At 32.3% G+C, this 26,576-nt stretch overlaps 1 protein-coding gene across 1 annotated transcript in view; it reads right to left on the bottom strand.

Moving 5' to 3' along the window:
* The window catches only part of LOC143911816 (uncharacterized), a 73,686-nt gene extending 48,569 nt beyond the window's left edge, over positions 1–25,117 (bottom strand). The window contains exon 1 of the mRNA XM_077430870.1: positions 24,591–25,117. Within this exon, the coding sequence (XP_077286996.1) occupies positions 24,591–24,644 (54 nt within the window). The 5' untranslated portion in view covers positions 24,645–25,117. The remainder of the gene's footprint in view (positions 1–24,590) is intronic.
* Between the last annotated feature and the right edge of the window lie 1,459 nt (positions 25,118–26,576).

The following is a 26,576-nucleotide window of genomic DNA, read 5'->3' as shown; positions in this document are numbered from 1 at the left end:
CATTGAATCGATTTCCCGTGATCGATTTAAACCATTAATTAAACGGTCGTGTGTGAGATTTGCGGAATATCAATAAAACATGTCCGTTCAATGTGGCCATTATGGCGAATTGTGTTTGGCACAAAAGGCGTCATAATTATACGTTTTCGAACGGCCGGTCTGCGAACGAGCGCGCATAAAAACCATTATTGAGAAATTGAAGATTAGATTTTATCTCTAATGCATTTATTTATGTGTTTAGTGTATGGATATGTATGTACATACAATAAAGCGTTACATATTGACGCGTTATAAATTCATCACAAACTGTGCTCGAACCGTTTATATACATGTAATATATAACACGTTGAGTGGGGAAAAAGTAAATCACGCTCTCGCGGATATACAAATGTACATATTGGATGTATGAGGTCTGACCCTGTGAACTTAAGTTCACCAGTTCGGATTCATTCATGAGAAAATAAATTTCACATTATACACAATATATGTACAAGGTATGTATGTTATGTATTCATCGTGCTTTTAAAATACATGATCGAAATTATTTTTATGTGAAAATAAATACCGAAAGTGGTGAAGAATAACTCGTTATTGATTAACTCTTCGGTAGATTTGTTATAAAAAATAGTCGTCGCATTTATGGCTGCTTAAAAGTTAATTATATTAATCTTTTATATAATTAACGTATTTTATGCACAATTTAAAAATTATTTCAATTCTTTAAATTTACATTATATTGTATGAAAAAATTGGGCATGGACAGTGTTATAGAATGATTTGCAGATAATTTAAATATTTGAAAATTTAATTTCACATCCTATGTAGATGTTCTACAAAAATGCATAGAAATTTTAACAAAAATATGTATATGTTTCCTCTTGATGATTTAAATGTAGAGTGTTGTCAAGACTTTTTATTTACTTTATTAAATATTACTTCTGATTTTCTTCGTTGTAAAATTCTATATATTTTTATTTATATTCATTATAATTATAAAAAAATAGCTCTCTCAAATGTAGACGAGTAGATGAGAGGTAATTTTGGAGGATATAAAGTTACTAATAATCATTATAAATGTAAAATGAAAAAACTAATTACCGTTAAATGAAAACTATCATTCAATAAGGTATACTAAAAAAAACTCGATGTAATAGAATAATTACATTTTAATTATAATCTTTGATACTCCGTCTAGCCAAAGTATGTAAATTATTTGAATAAAATCTTCAACAAGTAACTAGATTTATTTCTTAAAATCAGTGAACTCGAATAGCTCTTCATTATGTTTTATATTTGTTTTATGCATTCTATTAGCACTTTTCGTATATTTTAATAAACATTTAATACTTATTTTTTATTGATATTAATATAAACGAAATCTATCGAACAATTAGTCTTTTCATATAATTTTTAATGAGTATTCAATTAAGCCATCAATCAACTGAAATCATCACCCGGATGGTAATCACTACTCATTATTGGAATAAATATGACGACCACATTTGAACATTGTACCGGTTATAATCGTTGTATAATCGGTAGCCACTCGCGCCCATACGAATGTTCCGGCGACTTTCTAACAGTGCAGCCGTCGATCTGCGGATGGTAGGGTACCCATGGGTACACAACACACAGAATTCATTTGCCGTTCTTATGATGATGATATGGCAGTAGCCTCATCCTCTGGCTGCGGAATCGTGACGGTGGGTCGTGCCGCCGAGAAGTGGAGTGAACAGTGTACCACCGATCCGGTCACAAGGTGTCACTGGGTGAACAACACTTGTAGCAGCCATTTTAACGACGAATTAAATCGTGATCCTCTCGCTTCCATCCACCAGATTAACCCGATTATAATCCGATATAAATTTTGCAAAGCGTGGGACTACCTACCATCGTACATAGAAACTCACTGTCTCCCCTCGTCGGCTTTGACAAATTCGAGAAACGACCGGACAAAAGTCCCACATGAATAATCGATCGGTGAAAAAGTCGAAGAACTAAAAGAGAAAAAAAAGACAACGGGACGACGATAATTTACGTCGCCTTTTGCAAATTTAAATATTTTTAATAGAATTATCAATTTTTTTCAGTGTCGCAGCTTTACAACTCAATATGTGACATTTTGATTGTATGCATAATTTAGTGGTTCTATCTGATATGTCATCTCTGACTCAATTAGTTACGATTTATGTATATTCGGCTCGATATTATATATATTTATTACTCTTTGTTCAAATTTTTCTGTATATTTCTGCCGAAAAAAATGTGTCGGTTTTATAATGTATGTACCTAACACAGGTCTTTCAACTTTTTGGCTTAGCAAAAATAAGAGAAATCAGTGACCAACATTCATGCAATATTTACCCATCTATTGATATGTCGAAAAAAAATTAACATAATTTAAAAAAAAATGTATCAATAGCAAATATTAATTAATAACAAATCTTTTCAGTTTTTGTCTTTAAAATATGTGTAGATATATGTATACATAAATATCATAATGTTGACATAACAAACCTGAATATTCCCAGCTCATGCTCTCAAATGGAAAAATTTGAAATTTTAAAGCTTTCATTTGAACATTTGAAAAGTAATGCAGTATTGGAACTCAAGTATCTATGTATGTAGTATACATACTAATATATATGTACAAGTATCTAGACTTTTATTAGTATATTTATGTAGGTACATATGAATAATGCTACAAAATTTGGATCCAACATCAAAATTTAATTATAATAAAATACCAGGAGAACCCTATGATCATCGTGAATGCCTTTGATCTGTTAAAAATGTGTGTCGGTATTTGAAAATTCCGCGGAACGCAATTTGAGGAGCAATGTAGAATAATAGAATGCGATCGTCGCAACCTTTATAGTAGTGCGCGCGCGCGAGTAATGACAATGAAAACAGAAATATTGTTTTATGGCCGTTTCTCAAGAAGTCAAATCGCCGATTTAATGTGTAGGCCATGCTTGAACTAGATTATAATTCAATCGGTGTAATAATGTAATCGGCGTAACCTTTGAATTTGAATAATTCATGACATTTGGATGAGTCGGTGATGTAACCCCGAGCGCACACAGTATAAAACAGACGTTATTGTTTTTGAGTAACAACTGAATAATAATCGGTTCAATACCAGTATTCGTATCTACTCTGTTTTTATTTTATATTTTATTATTGTATTCGAGAATTAACATTTGTGGGTTTATAGATTATGGATTCTACGTAAGCTTGAGAACAGGTTGCAGGTGGAAACTGTAATCTGCCACGAATAATATGACAATAAACCTTGCACACTGTCACGACTATGAGGTTAAATAAGAGGAAAGTCGCATCCGTGAGGCCATTTCAGAATTTCATTTTGATATCTCACATGTTGAATTGATTTATTCGTACGAAAGTTAAGTTTTAAGTACAGTTAAATGAACTTAACGGAAAACTTTCGCAACGTTTTATTACAATAACCAACATAATAAGAGAAAAGCTTTGCAATTATCTAAAATATCTTCCTAATAATATTTCATTTATAAATAAATATGTAATTAAAAAAAAATAAACAATTTCACATATAGGTAACGCATTCATAGTAATGAGATAACACAATAACTTTAACTGGTCACGATAGTTTACATCATCGATTCATAATAGATTTGATGCTTGATTTTGCAATTTACGTTTTAAAATAATTGCGGCGTGCTATGGTGATGATTCTAAGTGATTTTTTAAATATACTGTACCTGTATAGGTATCTAAGTTCGCGCGAAAGTTGCAAACGTCTAACGATGGCCGAGTAATCTCAGAGTGGCCCCATGGGAAAATTGCGCCAGGGCGGCGCGTGTTCAATAAATGTCAAGACAGTGCACAAGATTCACCTTGTGCCGAGACACCGAAACGACAAGTTACCGCAGTGGAGGAAACAGCGAGCACTCGCTGGATGTACATCGGTACTAATGCTGGTACTTGGAACTACTAGAAGTGAGCCCCAACAAGCGGCAAGTATTGTATATGGGTTAAGAAGTACACGCTCTCCTCTGGTTCGTAAGTTCGCAAATGTAAAAACAAACGAATCCGATTAGATTCTGGTTGAGTGTAAAACCGTGTACTTCCGATTAGAAGCCAGTTCTGCCATTCTACTACAGGTGTGAGCGCACTCCGCGTGATACAGTTCTTTTAAGAGATAAGTATTATACTTAATAGTACCCTGCAATATTATCATAATTTATAAAACGGGAATTATTTTGAATTGAATAGTTTAATCGACATATAATAATAATAAAATTTTGTACAATTAAAATTATAGGTTTCGGTCTGCCTCGCGCATCGATGTTTCCGTAGTGAAAAAATATAGTTCTCTTGTTAAGTAAAATATTACACATTTTATATTTAAGATATACGGTACTTCAGTAGATGTATGTACATTTAAATATATTTATTATATTCTTAAGATTAGAAAAGTTTGAAATAAAGAATGTCTATCACTATTATTATTTTAAATAATATATATATTTTTTCAATATAGATACATTAATGCAAAAGTAAAACAAGAGTTTACACATTATTGATATACTTTTACACCCATTTACACAAGTTTATATATGTTTATTCTGCATCTCCAATCATTTCAATCTTACCATAATTGTAGCCAAATATTCTAATGTAAGACGATTTAATAATGCAATTTAACATATCCATTGTCAACCTTTGACCTGCGATTTTCCAACTTAATCGATTCAAGTTGAACCCAATTAATTAATACAACATTGATTAGCAAATTGTTAATTAATTGAATTAACCCAATTCTTCGAGCACAACACGTATAAATTCATCTTTTTTTTAAATTAAAAGTGCAAGTTCAAACTAATCGAATAACGGATACATTTGTAAGTCCAAAATTTAATTTGAATATTAATCAACCAATCGAAAAAAAATAACAACAACAACGACAAGGCGGAATTAATTTCAACGATTTCACTTCGAGTTTTATTTTACAGATTCAAACGTGATCATCAAATAAATATAAAAAGCAGGCTGAGTAAGCCTCCATAAAAAGCGAAAATAACATTCGATTATGTCACACGGAGATCGCAACAAAGCGCGAGATTACCCGCACACACAATTAAAATTTGAGGGCGAAAAGAGTCAAAGAAGAAGAAGCAAACGTTCGTTTCGGAATTCGAGAGATAATGGCGTTGTCGTGTTTATCGTCTTCTTGAACTCTTGATCTCTATAAATTGTCAGACTGGTTCAATGGTATAAAACGGCGCGGGCGTACTCGAAAAAAACGACGAAAAATGACGATAACATTTGCACGAGTTATTATACATTACATATAAATAACATCACTTTTTCGCCCGTATTAATTGATTTTTTTTAAATTAAAATAAATTTAAACGACCCGGCGTATTCTGTTACAACAGTGAAACGATAAACAACGACTTGAGAGACCAACAATTAAGCCGGTCGTAATTAAAAGGTTCCGCGCGTGTTCGGTAGCGGGTCACCCAAACAATTAAACGCACTTTATGTTGAGTTCGCCTTTTAAACATACCCATAAGTACGAGTATACTCGCTATAAACACGAGACGACACTCTCATTGTTAAATGCATTTAATCCGGACCAAGTTTCAAACAACGACCGGTAAATACATATTATGATCCCGTTGACTCCGGATAGCTCTTGAGTCAAAAGTCAAAAAGCTTAATCGAGATGTCCCATAAATAACGCTGAATCTTCTTAGTGCAATCGGATTAAAAGTGCGTTGAAATTTGTGCTTTCCAATTTAAGTAGATGTATACGAAGACTGTTTATGCGAAATGCTTGTTTATAGTTTGTTCGCTGGCAGATACTACACAGTATCGTTGCATATTGATTCATTTGCCATTAGATTTTATTTCCTGATATTTAGTGCTTTGCATAATTTAAATGACCTTTTGCACGTAAAGGTAAAGCTTTTATGAAAGTAATTGATGGAATGAAATCATCTATGTAGATATCTATTATTCAATCTATACGACGTGTCCGTAATAAATCTTCAGATTATTAAATTTAAATAATATGTAGTCATCATATGAGCCTATTTTGTTACAAAATTTAAAATCGATATATGTAATTTTAGAGAGTACAAAGGCATGAGAATATATCTTCTATAAAATACAAACTGAATTGCACTTCTGAATTGAACCTTTTTTAGAATATTTTATAGAAATACCTACCTATACAGTTTAACTATGTATGTGTGTACGAAAAAAATGTTTTTTTTTTACCAAATTTGGGTTGATTATAAATTGAAAACTATAGATTCGCACACCGAACAAATGAATATTCAATTATGTAAAAGTTTCAATGTTTTTCCAAAAAGATACCTACTTCAAAATAAGTAAAGAATCCTTTTTTTTAAATAGAGTGGTTAATATTTGTAATTTGTTGAATTGGTAACATTTGGTAACCGTAATCTTTTTAAAAATAAAATTTGATTTCAGAAATATTCAGAATATGCTTTTCTCTTTTTAATTGTTTATTTTATTGTAATTATTTTTGCTTTATATAGGTATAACTTTTTTGTTATCTAACAAACCCCTTGGGACCATCGGGTATGCCACCTTTCCCAAGGGGTCCATCAGCTATGCCAAGATTTTTAAATAAATAAGTAAAATTAACATATAGTAAAGACTTCCATATGTATTCTAGCAGAATTATCTGCGTTTTTCGAGCAAATTAAAATTAAAAATGGTACCTAATAGAGTTTAATTAAGAAAATTTCTAATGAACAGTCTAAATTAGTGGCTCCAAAATTAAAATCGTATCAATTCTGCTTTGGCTGCTTAAATGTAATTGTATTGAATTGACATTATAGCACTTCCAGGGTGAAATACTTTTGCATCAAATAAATTAATGAACTTTTATCATTATTTGAAGATTGAATCAAAGTACCAAATTATAATTTTGTCTATTTGATTTACAAAATAGATTTTTCTATATTTTATTCAATTTTTTCGACTACACTTATTTATAATCTACCTACATATTATACATATGTATATATCATTTTTATGAAGAAACTTTTATTTACAGTACTTATTCGACATACATATATACATATGCTATCATACTGAACTTATCAAAATGGGTCAATGAAGGGAAAGGACATAAATTTCCCTCAGGTGTGCCATCCCTTCGAGCGTGCGATCGGAAATCAATTAAGGCGAGAGGCCAGTTAATGCCGGTTTCGCGCAGATTGCTTTCGGGTGTTCAATAAATATCCGCGGTATTAATTACGATCTGTTTATATTGGCACGCATCATCACTCGATTCTGCGAAACGCGGCCTTTTCGAATTAACTCGCGGCCACACAATACTGAAATTAATTACAGACTCAAAACCGCCAATTCAGACGCCCGTACCGAAGCCAATATACCGACTCTTCGCAACCGTTCGACGCCTACTACTGCCGTTTATTATTAATATACGGGTTTATTTTATGTTTATGTACAAGTATATCGTCTAAAAAATTCAGTGCGTGCGATATTGTCGTGGCTAATGAGGCGCTTATAAATAAATGAGTGCATTAAGATGGATCCGTGCAACGCAGACGACACTTAAATGTCGTAGATTCAAAGTCGACAGCCTTGGCTTACTGAACTGAGATTGTATTATTTTATAACAGTGCTACTACTATGTATTTACTACTGGCAAGTATATGAGGCCATCAAAAATGATGACTTTATTAGCTTTATATTTCTCGTCGCGTGATTGGAGTCTCAGTATAAAGTCAGATGAACAAAAATTGCTTTATTTTTTTTCGTCACATTTTTAATGTGATCAATTATTTGAATTAATAAAGATAATAATTATATAAAACTTGTAATTTTAGCAAATGTTTTTAAAAAGTACAAAGTGTAGAAACATTTGAGGCAGATATATTTACTAACGTCAAATTCGCATTAAACTGTGCTGTGTTATATGTATTTTAAAATTATATGACAAGCGTCCTAACATTTAGATAGATATATTGTATGTATGTACAATTGAACACATGTATATTATATTATAGTTCTTTTAATGCTCATAATGAATAAATAAAAAAATAGACTATAAGACTTGTACTTATTATTTAAATACTTATTATTTAAATAAAATGTAATGGAAAGCATATTCTTCTTTTGGAAAAACTTTTAGCAACAAATTCAATTATCACAAACACTTTTGAGATATTTTAAATAAAATTTTCAACAAAACTAAATAAAAAATTGAGTGATTCTTTATGAAAAACTTTATGGTTAATTTTTCGACTTCCTGCTATGTCAGTTACGCATCTGAATTTATGTATATTATATTAATTATAATTAAAAACTGTAAAATTTTTATTATTATCGATCCTTTATTTATTTATTGGCGATGATTATTGAGGTGGTGTAATAATAAGGCTCGAATGATTCACTTCAACGATTTCGCATTATTGATTACCACGTCTCTCCTAAAAGGGAGAGAAAACTTTCAACAGTCTGACGATTGGATTTAAAAACGAAAAAAATAACCAGCAAAGGGGAGCAATTTTTCAAAGTGGCTTTAAAAAATAAGTTCAACTGTCCGCCACCAGTTAATCTGATAAAATATGAAAAAGCGCACCTATTTACGAAACAAAAAGAAAGGGCAAACATTTCGAAAGCTCGCGGCACTTTTTTTCCCCGCCGACGACCCAATGATCATTAATCAACGCCCTGGGAAGAGAAGACTCAGTGAGAAGAGCTCGAGTGCGATCAATCCGATACATTTTTTTTCAACACCGGCCTTTTCAATAGTGTTCACGTATTTTATTTTTCAATTTTTTTCATATACTTCCGTTCCGTTTAATTTCAACGTCGACACCACGAGACAAACTTCCCACACGGTCTTAGGGGTCACTGCATTACTTTTTGCAGTTGTTCCATCATCGTCAAACCGACCACAATGCGAATTGCGAAAATCGCGCGATCGCGATGCGCCCAGCCCATAAATAAGCTTTCACCGGTCATATGTCTCGCGATTTTCGTTCCGCATATAAAATATAAACGAGCCTCATTTCATATCTTGATTTATACGTTTCGTTACCAAATAATTGGTCTCGGTACTTTATTGTTGTTCGACTGCGACCAGCGACTCGATAGAATCTAAGGAGCGAATAGCCCCGTAATAATAATTTCGGCAGATCGGCCTCGAGGGTGCATGCGAAATATCTCTCTTGCTTTATTGACCCATAAAAGTGCACGTGACTTTACTCGATAATTTCACTCGAGATCTTCTGGTGTTTACTGCTTCAATGTAGAATCAGATTTTAATATAATAACTACATTAACTTCGGAAAAATAAACAGAAAAGCATCTAATACTGCTTTCGAAATAATGAATGCGCATTCTTATCTAAAAATATATGCATAATCTAGCATATGAAATCTATTTTATACTTTATAACTTGACTAATTTTACCCTATTATAATAACTAAGTAAGCTCCATACCACATTGGTGTAAAAATCATATTAAAAATAAAATATAAATTCACATTTAACGCGATTTTACTTGTACATATGTATGTGTACTCAATAAAACAAACTTTTTGTCATTCATCTCTTCGCTCCCAACTCTTTTTTTGTATTTGTTTTGACAAATTTCATACTGAGGAATCGTTCTTTATTCCCAAGAATGCATTATGTACTTAATCGGGAATGCTAAGAATTACGTTCAGGAAAGCAGATAATGGATTGTGTACCAGTGAATCTTTCTCTGTAAGCTTGCTAAAATAACTTCAAAAATTCAAAATCCCAAGTAATCCTCTTATATGTACATAGATACTGAATAATTTTATTTATATATACATAAATATGGTCGTATGGTCAATATTTTTTTTTTTCAGTTTACTATACATACCTACATACATATGTGAAGTATTTGGGACCATTTTAAAAAATATTTTTCAACCTGCAAGGAGATCTCAGTCATGCTATGTAAAATTAATAATTTTCTTGTTAACTTACAATTAAAATAATAATAATATATAAAATAAAACCTTTACACAGTATTTTGCCATCCCAAATTAACATTCGTATAATGCAATTGTTAATAGATGTACATATGTATATATGTATTACATTTATATCATAATTGTATTCAAATTAAATGCAGAAGCTCTCTGCATGTAGATAAATAGAATTAATGCAAGTTTTAATTTAAATGATACAGCAAGTCAAAAAGACAATCAACCGCAACGAACTTTAAATGTAAATTTACTTATTTCTGTATTATATTTTTGATGTAAATTTCATTTAAAAACCCAATCAAATTTATCAAGTTTAATTGCACATAGATGCATATATTTATTTGTTAAAATCTAGAGCCTCAGGGTGTGATCCGTCGGAGTGATCTCACATACCTACACATTTTCAATGAATAACGGCTCATTAGAGCACAATATGGCGAAGTGTAATTTTTCAAAATAATCTACGACGTGAATTAGTTGATTTTTGAACGTAACCATAATATATTACGGAGAGGTAGGTGCATTTGCAAGAATGGTAGGTACATACATGCGGTTATTAAAAATTTAAACGTTCGGCTGCCGAAGACTTTGCGGGTCCATTATTCACGGATTCAGCGGACAGACTCCGGTCTCGCCGACGATCATTAATACACGTCGAGCCGTTAAAAAGATCGGATCAGTGTCATCTTTTTGTAAAAAAAAAAAATCGGTCCAACAAACAAACAAAAAAATAATAAATATTTGCAACTGAGATTGTCCGTATTTCGCGTGTGTGTGTTATATGCGCCACACACGAACTATAAATCATATTTTTCGAACGTGCTCGCTCACTTACTTACTTACTGTCCAGGTGAAAATCGCTAAGAGAATATTCACAATACAAAGAATGTATTATGAGAAACAAATATGGCATAATTATTATGTATTGTGTGTTTATGCCACGAGAGAAATGCTAAAGCTTCTTCGAATGATGAGCAAGCGCCTCTTATTGAAAATTTTCTATTGCGCATTTAACCTAATTGACTTTTTCTGACGTGGTTTAAAGTCCAAACAGTTTTTATCAACACTCTACTAATGCGATATTTTGAAAAAAATATCAAGGCTAATTTCATTAAAAAAATACGTCTGCTTTAATTTCGTGCATAATGACTAAATATATCTGTAATTTGAACTGAGGATTTGTATAATAATTTATTTTGAATTTTCGTATCGATTCAAACATAAAAAAAATGTAATACACACTATTTGAATCCTGAATTATATTGTTTAATACCTCATAAATAAACGGTCGAACTACATAGCTTAATACAAACACGGCTATAACGTCCATACAATTACTCAGTTCTAAAAATGAGTGTATTGTGAAACGTCAATGTCCGTAAAAGACTCACCTGATATTTTTTAAATAAAATATTATTTAAGTAACAAAGTTTAATATTAGCACACACCTGTAAATTAGCTCTTTGGTAACGACGATCTGTACAAGAAACGTTTATATATATTCATTTACATAAAATTTTGAAATTCCTCCAAATTTTTTTACTGTTTTTATAATAAAATTAATATCAAATGAATGAAACGAACAAATGTTTGTTACAGACGTTACTTATTATAATTAAGTTATTTGCAGAAATTTAAAATGTATTTAACTACTATTTTTTAATCACTTTTTTTCTCTTTTGTAAAATTATATTGAAATGAATACCTAAATTTTAGTAATTTAGTTCATATTGAGTTAATTTGCAATTTTTTATATATTTTAACATTAACATTTTTTTATATATTTGTTTAACAAAACAAAATAGTCAAAATAACTTCAGCGATGATCTCCATGACACAATCGTATTGAATATATAATATGTATTTTTTTTATATATAATTCTAGTCAGTATCTTTAAAACTAATAGGTGATGTTATAAACTTAATATACCTGCATAAATTATTTTTTTTTACTTTAATGTAAAAAAATACGACATACTGACAAGTTAGATATGCAAAATATAAAATAAACATATGAACATTTCAACAAAAAGCTTTTGCCGTTTTGAAGCGTCTGCACAACAGAATGCACTTCAATCGAGAGCTTCAAACAAAAAAAGTTCACACAAACGACACGACATAATACACTTATCCTTTGAATAAAATATGACTAAATTATGAACTAGCGGTCGGTTATAACACATAAAATCATAAAAAATATATATACCATCGCACTTCAACTACCCTCGTTTGTCTCTGAAAGCGGCTCCGATCGGACAAACAATGAGCAAAGTCATCACAAAAGTGCACATCGGCAAAACCGGAACACACGCAACATATTTGGGGCAAACATTTACAAATATTATTACCGGTGGGGTGGTTTTCACCCCAACTCTCCTCTGGACTCAATCGTTTTTTACAGATGAACGCGGAAGCACAAAACGCGCATTAGAACTGGATGTTTCTGTTTTCTACCCTAGTTTCGTCCTCGGCCAGAAAAAAAACCGGTGTCATCACTCATTCCACTCTGAATGAGAACACGTACGAGAATTGCATTGTTTGTTAAACGCCGGTACAGGAACCGTCATCGTTGATATTTTATTTAATACTTTAAACTGACAAATACCCAGTAATCAATTTTTAATTTAATGACATTATTTTTTTTTTAATAAAATCCCACTCAAAACTTTGGTTTCGTTTATGCGAGTCATCGCATATTTACGTGTGACAATTCGGGTTCTGCAGACTAAATGTTGGCGACATCTGTCACGGTAGTTCTTTGGAACGTTGCAGCTTTTATACGGGTCACTTGTTCTTTGTTGCGGGCACAATGCTCTCCTTCAGCCGTTGTTGTGATAATAAGGAAAAATTATATCATTAATCTTAGAAAAAGGGCCGAGTCGAGGTATGAGATCCGACTCTGCGGGCACCCAAATACGGGCAAACCATTTAACGTCGAGTGAAATAATAATAAATAATATTATATAAAAAATAGGCAAGTTTGCCGCACAAGATTCCTGCTTTTTAGCCTCGCTGAATGTTGAAATTATTCCTAATTTTTTTTGTCGGATCAATAGTATCGAATTGCACAATGCTCTAAAATCGCATTCACGTAACCCCTATTTGTATATTTTAACGAATTCAACAGACATCCTTCGCCGCAAGATCATTAGTTATGTCTGGCCAAGCAGTTAGTAAAACACACACAATGACTGGCACAAATGCAACGGAATCCCTTAACAGTGAAGGAAAATTTTATTCGGTTACCGTTCGTTAATGATGCGTAAAAAATCTTCACATCACAATGAATACAATCGCATGAATGGAAGATTTTCAAAAATATTAAATATTCAACACATTTATGGATATATGAAATTGTATGTAAATGAGCTTTTAGCTTGCATACAATAATAATTGAGGATGGACAGAAAATTCACACAATTATGAATCGGAATTGACATTTTGACGACTGGATGCTATGGATATGCAAATTATTATCGTTCTTGAAAATAATTTAACTGCATACATAATGATCATTTTTATCATCATAAATTTAATTTAAAAATATTTTAATGAATTGAAATATCTATACTTACATATATAGTTGCTGTTTAGTATACAATTTAATTTCAATCAAAACTGTGAATATTTTATTAATTAATGAACGGTGATAAAACAGTTGATTGTATTTAACCATTTCGTTATATTTTGTTAATATACGTACAAATGTATGTACATAGGTATAAAATTGAAACAACAATATATACAATAAATTTCAACTAAATATGTATCTACAATATAATTAAATTAAACTTTCGTACATTAGTAAATGCCAAAATAAACTACTAGACATTTATCTGTTGCAGATACATATGTATTCGTGGATGCATTAATAAGATTTAAATCAAATATTATATTAAGTCCCAACATTTTTCATGTGGAAAAAAATGCTATGGGTCACTTAATAAACATACTTCTATGTATGCATCCAAATTCAATAAATATATTTAGAAAAATAGTTTTCATGAAAATATTAAGAACAAAAATGTGTTTGATTTCAAATTAAAAAAAAATGAGAAGCACTGGTTCAAATCGAGCTTCCAGTCCATTAGCAAGACACTCCAGTATGCCACGAACTTCTTTCACAATCGTTGTTGCAGAGGTACATACATATACATATGTATGTATATATGTATATGTATGTCTACTGAACCGATTTATTTCTGTCAACCGCGTGCAAACACCCAAACACCGAATTTATTCTCAAACGTTACACATAGGTAAGCACTAAGCAGTAGGTACCTCAAACTTCAATTTATCTCCTTCGTAATGTCTTTTCACTTTCGATTGTGTCGGGCTTTTTTTTATAATCCAACTGTATTGTGCATATGCTCCACAAAGACAGTCTGCGCGACTTTATTGAGTGTACGCCATTTTTTAAACAATTATTTATCTATTATTATCGCATAGTCGACCTATTCAAAATCGCGCAATGAATGGGAACATCGCCTATTGTTATCGGATCGGTGGCAATTTGTCATATACGGCAAATATTGACTTTGTATTAGATGTCTATGGAACGAGTGCGAGTTTTCACCCCTTTTGGCTTTGAAACTGAAAGGGTAGCAGCGTTCTCGATAAGAATTTATTTGAACGGTTTCAGTCTGATGAAGATTAACAGTATTCTTCAGTTTGGATTTGTGCGTGTGTGCCCGTTCGAGCGAGTGCTTTTGCGTAGGTCGAATGAATAATTGAATTGGTCAGTTGTGTTTTACAATCCTTTAATGCTAGTCATTTCGCTAATGGTAATAATTTGTCTTATTTTGAAGACATAAAAGATTAACAGTTCATCGCGTGCAACAGGCCTCCATCCATCATCGAGACGAATGTCCGCCGAGAATGGTGATGTGACACATGAAAGATGGAAATTCAGTCGACGACTTCCTTTCAACCGATTGCTTAATTGGCAAAGCAACAGGTAACCATTAGGTTATTACCTGATACGAAAATATCGATAAAAAAATCTAATTACAACGATACCCATCGAAAGCTCGAAATCTCAGATACATCTCCGATACGTTCGCCAACATCATTACCATAGATGAATCTAGCGTTTTTTAACATTTAAAAAAATGGGATACACTCGTAAGCACACCTGAAGAGCAGGTAAAGAGAACCGCTGCGTTAAATTTATGACCTCATGTGACGAATTTTTCAAGAGGGTTCATCTTGAGAATGTTTCAAATTGGTTAACATTTTTCGAGGGTATAACGTTTTGAATATTAGTCACGGAAAGCTTGCCATTTTTTTTATTGAGTCATTAATTATAAGAGTTTTCAGTCAAATATTAGTGATCTCAGGCGTGTATTATATTTACATATTAAGCGTTCTTTAAGTAATGAAACCCACGCTAATAGAAAATTCAAGAGAGCTACGTGTTATGAATTACTTATAAGTAATTCTCTCTTTGCATAGAGATAATTTATGCTTTTAAAAAAAAAATCAACTCATTTGACAATCTGAGCATTTTTTATTATTTGTTTTTATAAAATCACGTTTATTAACCGATTTATTTTAATTTTAATGTGGCTAGAGGTTAAAATAGGACATGTGCATATGTATATACATATTTGATTGATAGAATATAGTAAAAGCTTAAATTTGAAGTGTATGAAGTGTAAAAAATAATCTAAAATAAACTTCATAAAAAAAGTTTTATTTGTTATGATTAAAAAATAAAATATAAATAAGAATAAAAATGTACAATTTTTTATTCAATATAAATTTTCGTACTAATTATATTAATTTACAATATTAAAAGTTTAATTAAAGTGAAGGGATTTTTAGTAAAACGTGTATCATACAGTTGCGTTTCTTTTCGAACACTTATATTTTTTATAGAATATGTTTTAGTATTGTTATAAAATGGGTGGCGATTTTAGAGCGCTAGAGCGTCGATGGGGTCAAACGGTTAAAATGGGTTAACCTCTTTAACCCGGCGGTATACGTAGCAGGGCAACCTTTACAATCGTGACATCATAATGAGAATGTTTTGATATATAGCGCACACTCCGGCCTCGCAGAATGCACAATGTGTGTGCCCGCACAAAGTTATTTGCGATAATAATAACAAAGTGTGGCAGACGAGAGAGCCAACCCGGGGACTTCGCATAATAATAATGGCAAATATAATATATTTATTGCGATCACAATAACACAATTAAAAGGTTCACAACCTTTGTCGCGGCGAGAAACCTTCGGCGTAGTGATTTAGTGCTCGCGACGCAAGACTATCTACCGTGTTGAACATACCACTAAATAAAATAATACACATCGGTTTGATTTATATGTACGTATGTAGTATATGAGAGCGGTTGTTTAAAATTTGCATACGTAGGGGTGTTTTTAAATGGATAAATAATAAAAAAAAAACACCACAAAACTGTGATAATAATTTATTTGAGGAATTTATTAATTCATAGAACAATTTTATGAGCTTTTATGATGTTTACTATATAAATATGTACATAAATATGCATTTGTGTATCCAAAGAATGATCCTGATTTTGCATCATATTTACAAAAGTTAAATTTATCAAGTAGAAAATGGTTGACCTGGATTATATGTATGTATGTATAAAGTAAAAATTCCATCTTTAAGTATGTTAAATAGATTTGAGTTTTAAGAATAGTTTTTTAAAAATTATTTTAACTCCATTTACCTTTATATGTCTATATGTATGTACATTATCTAATGTCGATTTTTGATTACTATCCATATATTAAAATAATGATTTTGAGTGAATATAACTATCGGTTTTACATACAAATACATATAGATAAAAGTATAATTTCCAACAATTTCCAAAATCCGATTAAAAAAAACTAAAATTTCTTGTAAAAATTGACCCCAAATAAATCGATTTTAATATACATATATATATGCATATAGAATGAATCAATTAATCAATTTTTCTTGTCATTTTAATGAATACGCACAGGTAAGTCTTTAATGAACCAAATAGGACCTAGCGCATGGGTTGAAGATAATGATTTTTAATTTTAAATACATATGTACATATGTATGTATGTATTTAAAATTAAAAACTATTTATTTCAATACTTATCTTATATCCTTATTTGATGTTCTAATACTTTGATAAACATACGTAACATAAATTGTTATTATGTATTCACTAATCTGTCGAACAGGTTCTCACTCTCGTATTTTATACGAAATATTGTCAATTTGATTCACATATTGGCATCATAAAGATATGAGCGCACAGATAAAACTCGTCATAAATTAAACACACATAATACGAAAGCAATAAAACGTTTGCAAAAAGAGAAAAAAAAAACATTAAAATGAGATCATATTATAATCCGACGAATTTATGAGTACACATCGCACAAAAAGGACACACCAAAGTCGCGCATGACAAACGATCGAATTTGTCAAATCGTGTCATTATTACCCACAGCCAGCCAGTATTTTTTTAATGAAAGAAGGATACGAGAGTATATAGAGTTATAAATCATCGAATATTTTTTGACAAATAATAATTTTATGTGAGACCGACCGCTCTCTGGCGGAGATATGCATCTGTGAAACGGCGCGATTCGGTTCTCACCATAACTCAACTGTAGGTCACCCGGAACCGTCGAATGCGATATCGGAGTCCTCCGGAGTGATCTCGTTTATAGCAGACGAGTGTTTTGTCATAATAATTCGCTCGTTATCGAGATCGTATAAATAAAGTTGATTCAGCGCGCTATCCGGGGCCGCAATCACTGTCACATCAACACGAACGTCCGGCCACGATCCGCTGATCTACGGCGGAAACACGCCCATTATGCGCTTTAATTCACTTAAGCGGTAATCTCGTACAATAATAAAGGTATATAACAACCACACGTGGTAAGAGCGATCAAAGTTTAAGGCTCTGTCGATCATATTTCATAGGAAATGAACGATCGAATGGAAACGGACGCGCCAGTGCGCCCTCTTACGGATCTACCGACGCAAAGTCGCTTGGAAAATCGCGGAGTTTATACACTGACTGTGTACAGATGTTGTCGATTAGTGTTCGAAACACATCTTGTCGCTTTTAAATTAGGTTAATTGTTAGTAAAGATACAATTGTATGCGCTTTATTACTGTGTATTCTTAGAGCGAGTTTTCGTGGTAGTCTGTATGTATATCATATCTATACTTTAGATTCAAAAGTATAGATATGATATATCCATATACCAATAGTACATTTAAAAATAATTCTTTAAGAATCAAAATGTTTCTAATTCAAAATATGTGCAATCGTTCGATGTTCCTTTTTTTAATAATTTTAAATTCTAAAAAGTTATTGTATTAATTTTATCAAAACGTTGAAATATATCTGAAAATGTTGATTTAATTTGTGAAATTATATATGTATGTACATATACGTATACATACATATACAAATACTATATTCATATCTAATATGCACATATGAGCCGTTATATTTGAAAGTGATGGAAGTCAAATTTTCAATTCCTAAAACGCTACAAATTTATGTTTGATTTAATTCACAAATCGTTATCACTTATTTTAATTCGATATGTCCAGAATCACAGAAAAGCAGAATAAACGTATTACAGGCCACCAGTATTTTTAAACTTAAAACATTATATTTAATGTTTTGCGAAGTATGTATTTCTCGAAATGAAGAAAAGTGGCCTTTTATCACTTTCAAATATAACGGCTTATATACATATGTATGTAGATATTATCTAATTTGTAAGTTTTTATTAAATCTTACAACGATAGAGATGGTCGTCTACTGAAGAATATGTAAGAGAAAAAAAAATTAAATGATTATCACCAATATGTTATTTTAATAGCCTTCGAATATCTCATAATATTCAAAATATTCGGAAGCATATATGTATATCTAATGCTCGATTTAGAAATAAATAAATTAAACGATTTGTTTCAAATTTGAGATTGAAATTCCTTTAATATACATATACCTACATGTCTACGATTAAAAGCTTCGAAATGTTTTAAAGACGTTAGTAAAAACTATGGGGTTTTCCTCGATACCATAAAACAAAAAAAAAACCAGAACACTATGACGACACTAAATTATCATGCTATAATTTTGAGTGTCTCTAATATATTCCGCACAATTTTTTTACTCAACGGATCGAAGATGACAAAATTTAAATAACCACAACGTGTTTATCTATTTTTTGCACAAAATTATTTAAAAACCAGGTCGACCTCATTGCATATCGAACGTTGTAATCGTTCTATTATTCTAACGCTATATTGAATAGGTTTAAAGTTAACCTTACAACGGATTATGTATATAAATAGGTGCGGCAAGTGTATACGTGTCGTTTTATTTTAACACGATATAAGCACCTGTTTAACGATGCACTTTTAAAGCGACCCGCACACAACGATAATAAACGTGAGCTCATAATAGCTTCCTCGTTGGTGCTTCTTTTTATTTTATCGGCTCAATTTTTTGCATATCAGTAACAAACTAGTATCCGTCGACGTTCACCCGAGTTTTCTAAGCATTGTGTTGTACGACCGCAGAAGGCAGATGGGTCAACTTTCATTGCCGATTTCTAGTTTGAACGGTTGCAGAGACCTTTCTCAAGTTCATAGCAGATGAAAAACTCGCCGGTCGCCGGTCGGTCGGTGCCTTTGTTCAATTAAAATTTTCCTAGACTCGAACGGATCGATGTAGATGTACCTTTATATGAAAACGTCGCTTAATTTCTAAGTTGTCCACTCACTTTCCCAAGTTCCCATAATGAACCCCATAGAAGGACGCCGGACAAACCCGATCTCGATGACCTGAAAAGCTCATCTGCCGACTCCAATAATATATAATAAATAAAATGTAAAAACCTTCCAAAGACACACCGCAGTACAACAACATATCTTACACAAACATGTGTGTGTGTGTATGTTTTTGATTTAATTCCAACCACAAATTATCTTAAAATTACTGTCATCAATAAAACACATAGAATCGGAATACATTATTTACTCAGACGTAGAACAATCGAATGAATGTGTATTATTCAAATTAAATTGTGTGTCTAAGATTTTTTTTCTTGGAATGTTTCATAAATTTTCACGCATTAGTATGTTCGATTTTTCATACTCATATTCACCAACTTTTTATGTAACTAAATTTATGAATAATTGAATATCATACTATGATTATTTAATTATTTAAATATCTACTCTTTTAAACTATGATACATCTACTAAAATTTAGCATATTTCTCTAAAGGTCTAAATTATGTAATTAAATCACTAGCTTGTTACGTATTCGATGAAAAATAAATATTATATAAAAAAAATATGAGACGTTGAATATTCAAATAGTGCATCGGATAAAAATAATCTCCGAGTTTTATCGGTTTTATATGAATACACAGGTATTTGAAGACGACTGGTATAGTCGAGAATCCGATTCAAAAAAGGAATAGGTCATAATGGGTGAACATTAAAGATGTCTCACAACAACGACAAAAAAAAAATCTGTATACATTCAGTTCGCCGTTAGTGAACGACAATTTCGTTCACCGGTCCTCAACAGGCATTATCATTACTTATTCAAATGAGTATAGTTTCAAATGAACAGTATAAAAAAAAGATTAGACGTGGCTTTTTTCGGGCGTTTTATTGTTTTCGATTTACGATTCGAGGTCAAATTTTTAAATGCTAACGAAGACGATCGCCTCTTAACTGTAATTCTATTATTTTTAAATATAATACAATATCGATCGTCGTCGAGCGTGCGAACACAATGTATTGAATGCGAATAATTAGCAACATAATGGTGTTGAATCGAACGGACGAAATGTTAAACAATTATGATCGCTCGTTGCACAGCTTGCAGCGTTGTACATAATGTACGACAAATATAATTTATGTTGTTATGCTTTTTGCGGCAATTAGAGGGGATTGTGTGGGCAGACAATCGGGACGGATGAATCATCGAATCAGATAGAATAAACATATTGCACATGTGTAATGACACGAAGAGTGAATCGACTATGGAATATCAAGAAAACTCTTTCTATAAAATAGAAAAGTATACATTACCATTTTCTAACAGTAAAAGTGTCATCGAATTCCACACAAAGCTGTTTCGACATAACTCACATTTTTTATTGTTCTTCATTTAAATTAATGCCCAATGAATGATAATTTTGTAGTGATTTGCCATCTATAAGAAATATATGTAAGTGAAATGAATACTGATTTAATACATATACATTAATATTTGGTGATGCTAATTAATAGCTTGTTTACATTTACTATCTTCAATTAACAGTTAAACGATCATTTCAAGTATATCGGTATTTTGATTTCACGCTTGATTTTTTTTTTGTCTGGGAAATACAAACAGAAATGGTAATGGTTTTGGTGCGTAGGAAGAATGTTTGGTTGTGCAAATTTTTGTGTAAAACCGTGTCTATGTAAGTCAAATAAATAAGACAAGAAATGACCGGTTTGGATTTTAAAAATACCAGCGCAAATCTTGTCGGCAATTATATGCGCAATCGAATTTCATTTTTTCAAGAGCTTTAATTTTATAAGAATTAGCTTTTGCTGTGGTTATAATTGAAAATTCAAAATTTGATTTTAACAAGAATTCTACCAGTTCTATGAAAGTCAAATAAATTCGATCTGTATTTTAAAAATACCTGTTCAAAGCACCTTTAGTTTTATAACGCTTTCCTTTCTTTGTGGCTATCTATGATGATTGAAATATACAAAATTAAATTTCAACAATGCAACCATTGATTGGCGAGTATTTGTGGCTTTCATTCGAGGTATGAAACTTGCATACGGGTGGCCAAAAAGAAGCTGAGCACAACAGCTGTGACCGATTTGCTACACGCGAGATGTAATACTAAGATATCGCAAGAGAATAAACGATTTTGATTGCATTATGTTTTGCGGGGTTGCGGTGCGGATAATTGAATGTCGTTTCGGGGTACGCAATTGTCATTTTATCTGATTACATCCGATGCAATTCAACGGGCAAAGGGTGCATGAGGAATTGCACACATGATTGTAATCGACGATTTTACATACATAGGCATAGATAAATATGGCGACAGTAAGGCAATATCATGAGCGTGCAATGTTCAAAACGGCAACACAAACTGGCGACAGGGCCCCATGGAGAGGGGAGCCCCATCATAGGAGGATCCGCCCTCCCCCCTCCCTCCCTCCTTCCTCACTCTCCCCCTCCGTTAGACATGAGATGAAATCGGGCGAATCATAGAACAGATAATGCGCGTCGTGTACCAGTTCTACGCTCGAGCGAGTTTGTACGTGGTCGTTTTTTTCATGATTATTATTTTTTTAATCACAGTCAACTTATTAAAATGGACAAGTGTGCCGTAAGCACTTCAGGTTCTAGAATAAGAAGCGGCGCCATGCGAATCAATTCGCATAATCAATATGTATGTATGTATGAATAAATCTGTTGTTACTTGGTCGCCGATTGGTGATATGAATATCTATGAGTGCGATCGACAGTTTGGATTAATATGTATTATTTTTTTTACATTTTGAATTGGAGCGTGAAATTCCTGGCAATTTTCTAATTTATTATGATAAAACTTTAATAGAATAATTAAAAAGGCTTTTAAAAATAAAATGCTAAAGTTTTTGGGTTTGTGAATTACTTGCGCATTAAAGTCTCCTAAGTAGCAATTAGACGAAATTTAAATTGATCTATATATGTATGTATGTATGTAAGTATTTGAATTAAAGTTTCATAATTTTTTAATATTTTATAATGCGACTTATGTTTTTATGCTTGCATATAAATTAATATCCATCTATGTAATTATTTAAATTGGCAAAGAATAAATAATTTCCATATATGTATATACATATGTATTCTATGATAACTTGCATGTTTACATTGTAAATTGAAATTGTAAACGTGCGCGGCTGCATTTACCAGTACATTAAAAATTGTACCCATACAAACTTTTATTGTGTTTAATAATAGACGCGGTTTCGTTTTATTGATTCGTTCGATGGTGCAAAATAAACAAACTTTTACAACTCGGGTGAACCGATACTGGTGGATTAACCTTTTACAACCGTTTCATTCACCATTACTTCAAAGATGGCTATGAAACGACCTTCATATACGGATTTACTATTGATACATTCCCACGTCATTGAAAAAATAAGACTTTTAATTACGTTCACTGTTGAAAATGAAACCGTATCGACCGGCGAATTTGGAGCAAATTAATAAGCCGACCACGATTAAGGTAACGAATCAATTATCACTCTGTTGTGTGTTCATTTTAATTTGCATACGTTCGTTCGGGAGCTCTGTTGGCATTTCGAATGTGTCACGCGTTCAATTTTCAATGAAGACAGTTTAAATATTATTTTTTCATAAGACTGGTTGCATTTACATTTCGACGAGGGCTCGGACCAAGGAACATGTTCTGTCAATCAAAAAGGATTGCGCGTTCATCATTCATAACCCGAGTACCTGTCAAAAGTTTTAACAAAATCTTTACGATACGACCTTACAACACAAATCTCAATATATACATGTAGGTACATATATTTCTTTTCTGAAGTCAATTTGACCGTCGCTTTACAGAAACAACTATTATATTATTCATGAGTACGTGCGGTGAGAGGGCAGAGTTCCTCTGTTATAACTCTATCAAGATTTATGAATAAATTTCAAACACTCCGACTGCAATATAAACCTCTTTCTTTTTCGAAGATGCTTCATTTTATTTAAAAAATAAAACGAAAGTCCAACACGCGTTGAACTACATATGTATGCATTATATTATGTATATGCGCAGAAAACATACGAATTTAATTCAGTCAATTTTTAATTCTAAAATCGAACTTATATAATCTAATAATACATATTTCTGCGACGAGGAAAAGTATTTCACACGCATTGGCATCCAATTATTTTCGTGCTAGAGCGTGGTTTCACTTTTGTATTTTAGTGGCCTCAGAATTGAAGCGTTCGACTCGAGCATTTTACGACCGTTTTATGATTTATGAAACGTTTATGTTAATTATTTTAACAGAGTTACCTCGGGGTAACTGACTTTGTAGCGAGAAAATTAAAAAGTGTATGTATACACAAGTTTAATAGAATCAACAACTTTTTTTTTACTAGTTCAATTTAAGCAGTGTCAGACATAAACCATACAACGTATTTTATAATATTTTCTTCAACAAACATCCGTATGCATCGATACATGTACATATATAATACATCTGCAAAAAAATTGAAATAAAATATACCATATCAACAATGCTTAATACATTTAAAAAAAATTGTAACATTACATTATCAGAAATTTTATCTATGTATGTAGGTATATTTATTGTAATGGAAATACATTATTATTAATAATGTATTTAGCATCTATGTATATAATATAATATCATTGGAATTGTCGATGTTTGTATTTTTATATAAATTTCTGTAAAAAAAGTCTAACAAGATAAAAGCACTACATATAATCATCCAAAACATAAACATAAACAATATAAACAAAACTCACCTTGAATTCAACAGGAAAGATGGTAGAATACTGACGTTGACGTTCCACAAACATATAATATAAAAGTTTTAAAAAAATTTACAGCGAATCAACAAAATTCACTTTAAGTCCCCCAGCATTCGAACGGCACAGCGAGTTCATCATTAATCGAACGACATACAATTTAACAAATACAAATGGCACGTACCTACAGCACAAACAGATACTACTTTTGATTGACTAGAACTTATGTCATACGATATAACATCACTAGAGTTCAAAAAAAAAAAGTACGTTTTCAGAGATTTCACGACGCGTAATCTACACGGACGCGTGTATCACCGCGCAATCGTCGCTTCGAGTGGTCGACACTGTTATCGTGGTCGCATTTCATGATGGATGCCGCCGCTTCCAGAGGATGGTCTGATTGTTTTTTCAGGTGTGTTATTGGTGGGTTTCCATTGCCGATCGTCCGAGTGTTGAGATGTTGAGCGGGATGTGAGGAGATGGTGCGCGGATGCGCGTGCTTGTACGGCCGAAGCGCGACTGCGCGACGGCCACAGCAGGTGCCCTCGCCGACAGTCGAGCCGAGACCGCCCTCGGGCTCGCACTCTTCTCCGGTCCGTGACTTACCGTCTCGGATTGGCCTGTAGATATAGGTAGGTATGTAACGCGGAAGTCCACGTCAAAGTCGCTCCAAAAATCCTCATGTGAAAATGCAAGTGAAAATTTCCCTGCACTCGATGAGGCATGCGGGAAGAATTTCCGTTATTGATACAATATGACACTGGAAAATATTCGTTTATCATGCATACAAATGAAAAATGGTTAGTATATATATCAGTAACGTGCGGTAAAAGTCTCTCTCCCCCCGTCGTATCTACATAACAGGAACAAGAGGAACAGGCTTTTCCTCCCGTATCCTGCGCGCATACATTAAACAAGACTGTATGACAAAAAGAGAGATAATTTCACCGCATGCCACTGATATATATATTATATATCGGTCTCCGTGACGAGACAGAATGTTAAATTACAGAAAACGCAAATTTCAGAAGGCAAAGATCGAAAATCGAAAGATCTTAAGTCGAAAGATCAAAAAAAAAATGGTGCATGGTAAACGGTACATACTCACTTAATTTGCGCGAGCAGGATACAACAGGAACAAGACGAACAGGCTTTTCTTCCCGTATTAATGTGCGCGCGCAGAATACGTAAGGAAAAGCATGGTCCTCTTGTTCCTGTTGTATCCTGCTCGCGCAAATAAAGTGAGTATATACGTGAGTATGCACCGTTTACCATGCACCATTTTTTTTGATCTTTCGACTTAATATCTTTCGATTTTCAAACTTTGCCTTTCGATATTTGTGTTTTCTGTAATTTAACATTCTGTCTCGTCACGGAGACCGATATATTATAAATACATAGTACCGTTTACCATGCACCCTTTTTTTTTCTTTCGACTTACGATCTTTCGATTTTCAATCTTAGCCTTCCTATATTTGTTTATTCGACCATTTCAGTTTCGGTCCCGTGAGGTAGACCCCACTGGAACATGTGCAGCATGGTATAAGCGAATGCAGTATTTTATTTTTATTTTACATACATAGATATATACCATTTATTTTACATACATAGATATTATGCATTGACAGAAAGACCCCAATGCGCCTTCCAGGACAATTAATTACAAACAATTGTTGTTTATAAACGGGTCACTTGTTTATCTATTTTTGTTAATTGTTTACTAATTAAGTTTAAAACTGAATGATCAAACAATAATTTCACAAACAAACAACAAGGTCATTTTTATTTCGTACGATCTTATTATTTCGACAAGTTCTGCTATGTTTTTTCAAATATGGGATACACCGCTATCGAGCAAGGATAAAATTTTACCGAACATGGTTCAAAGGGTCGATTTGGTATATATCACTGTCAAGCAAGGATAAACACTATTATATAATTTCAACGAAATAGCTCCAATGCTTCGTTTTGAAAAGACGG

The sequence above is a fragment of the Arctopsyche grandis genome, chromosome 5 (assembly GCF_051622035.1).
Source record: "Arctopsyche grandis isolate Sample6627 chromosome 5, ASM5162203v2, whole genome shotgun sequence".
NCBI classification, from domain to species: Eukaryota; Metazoa; Arthropoda; class Insecta; order Trichoptera; family Hydropsychidae; genus Arctopsyche; species Arctopsyche grandis.
Note: the sequence above shows the minus strand (reverse complement) of the source record. Positions and strands in the feature narration are given on the sequence as shown.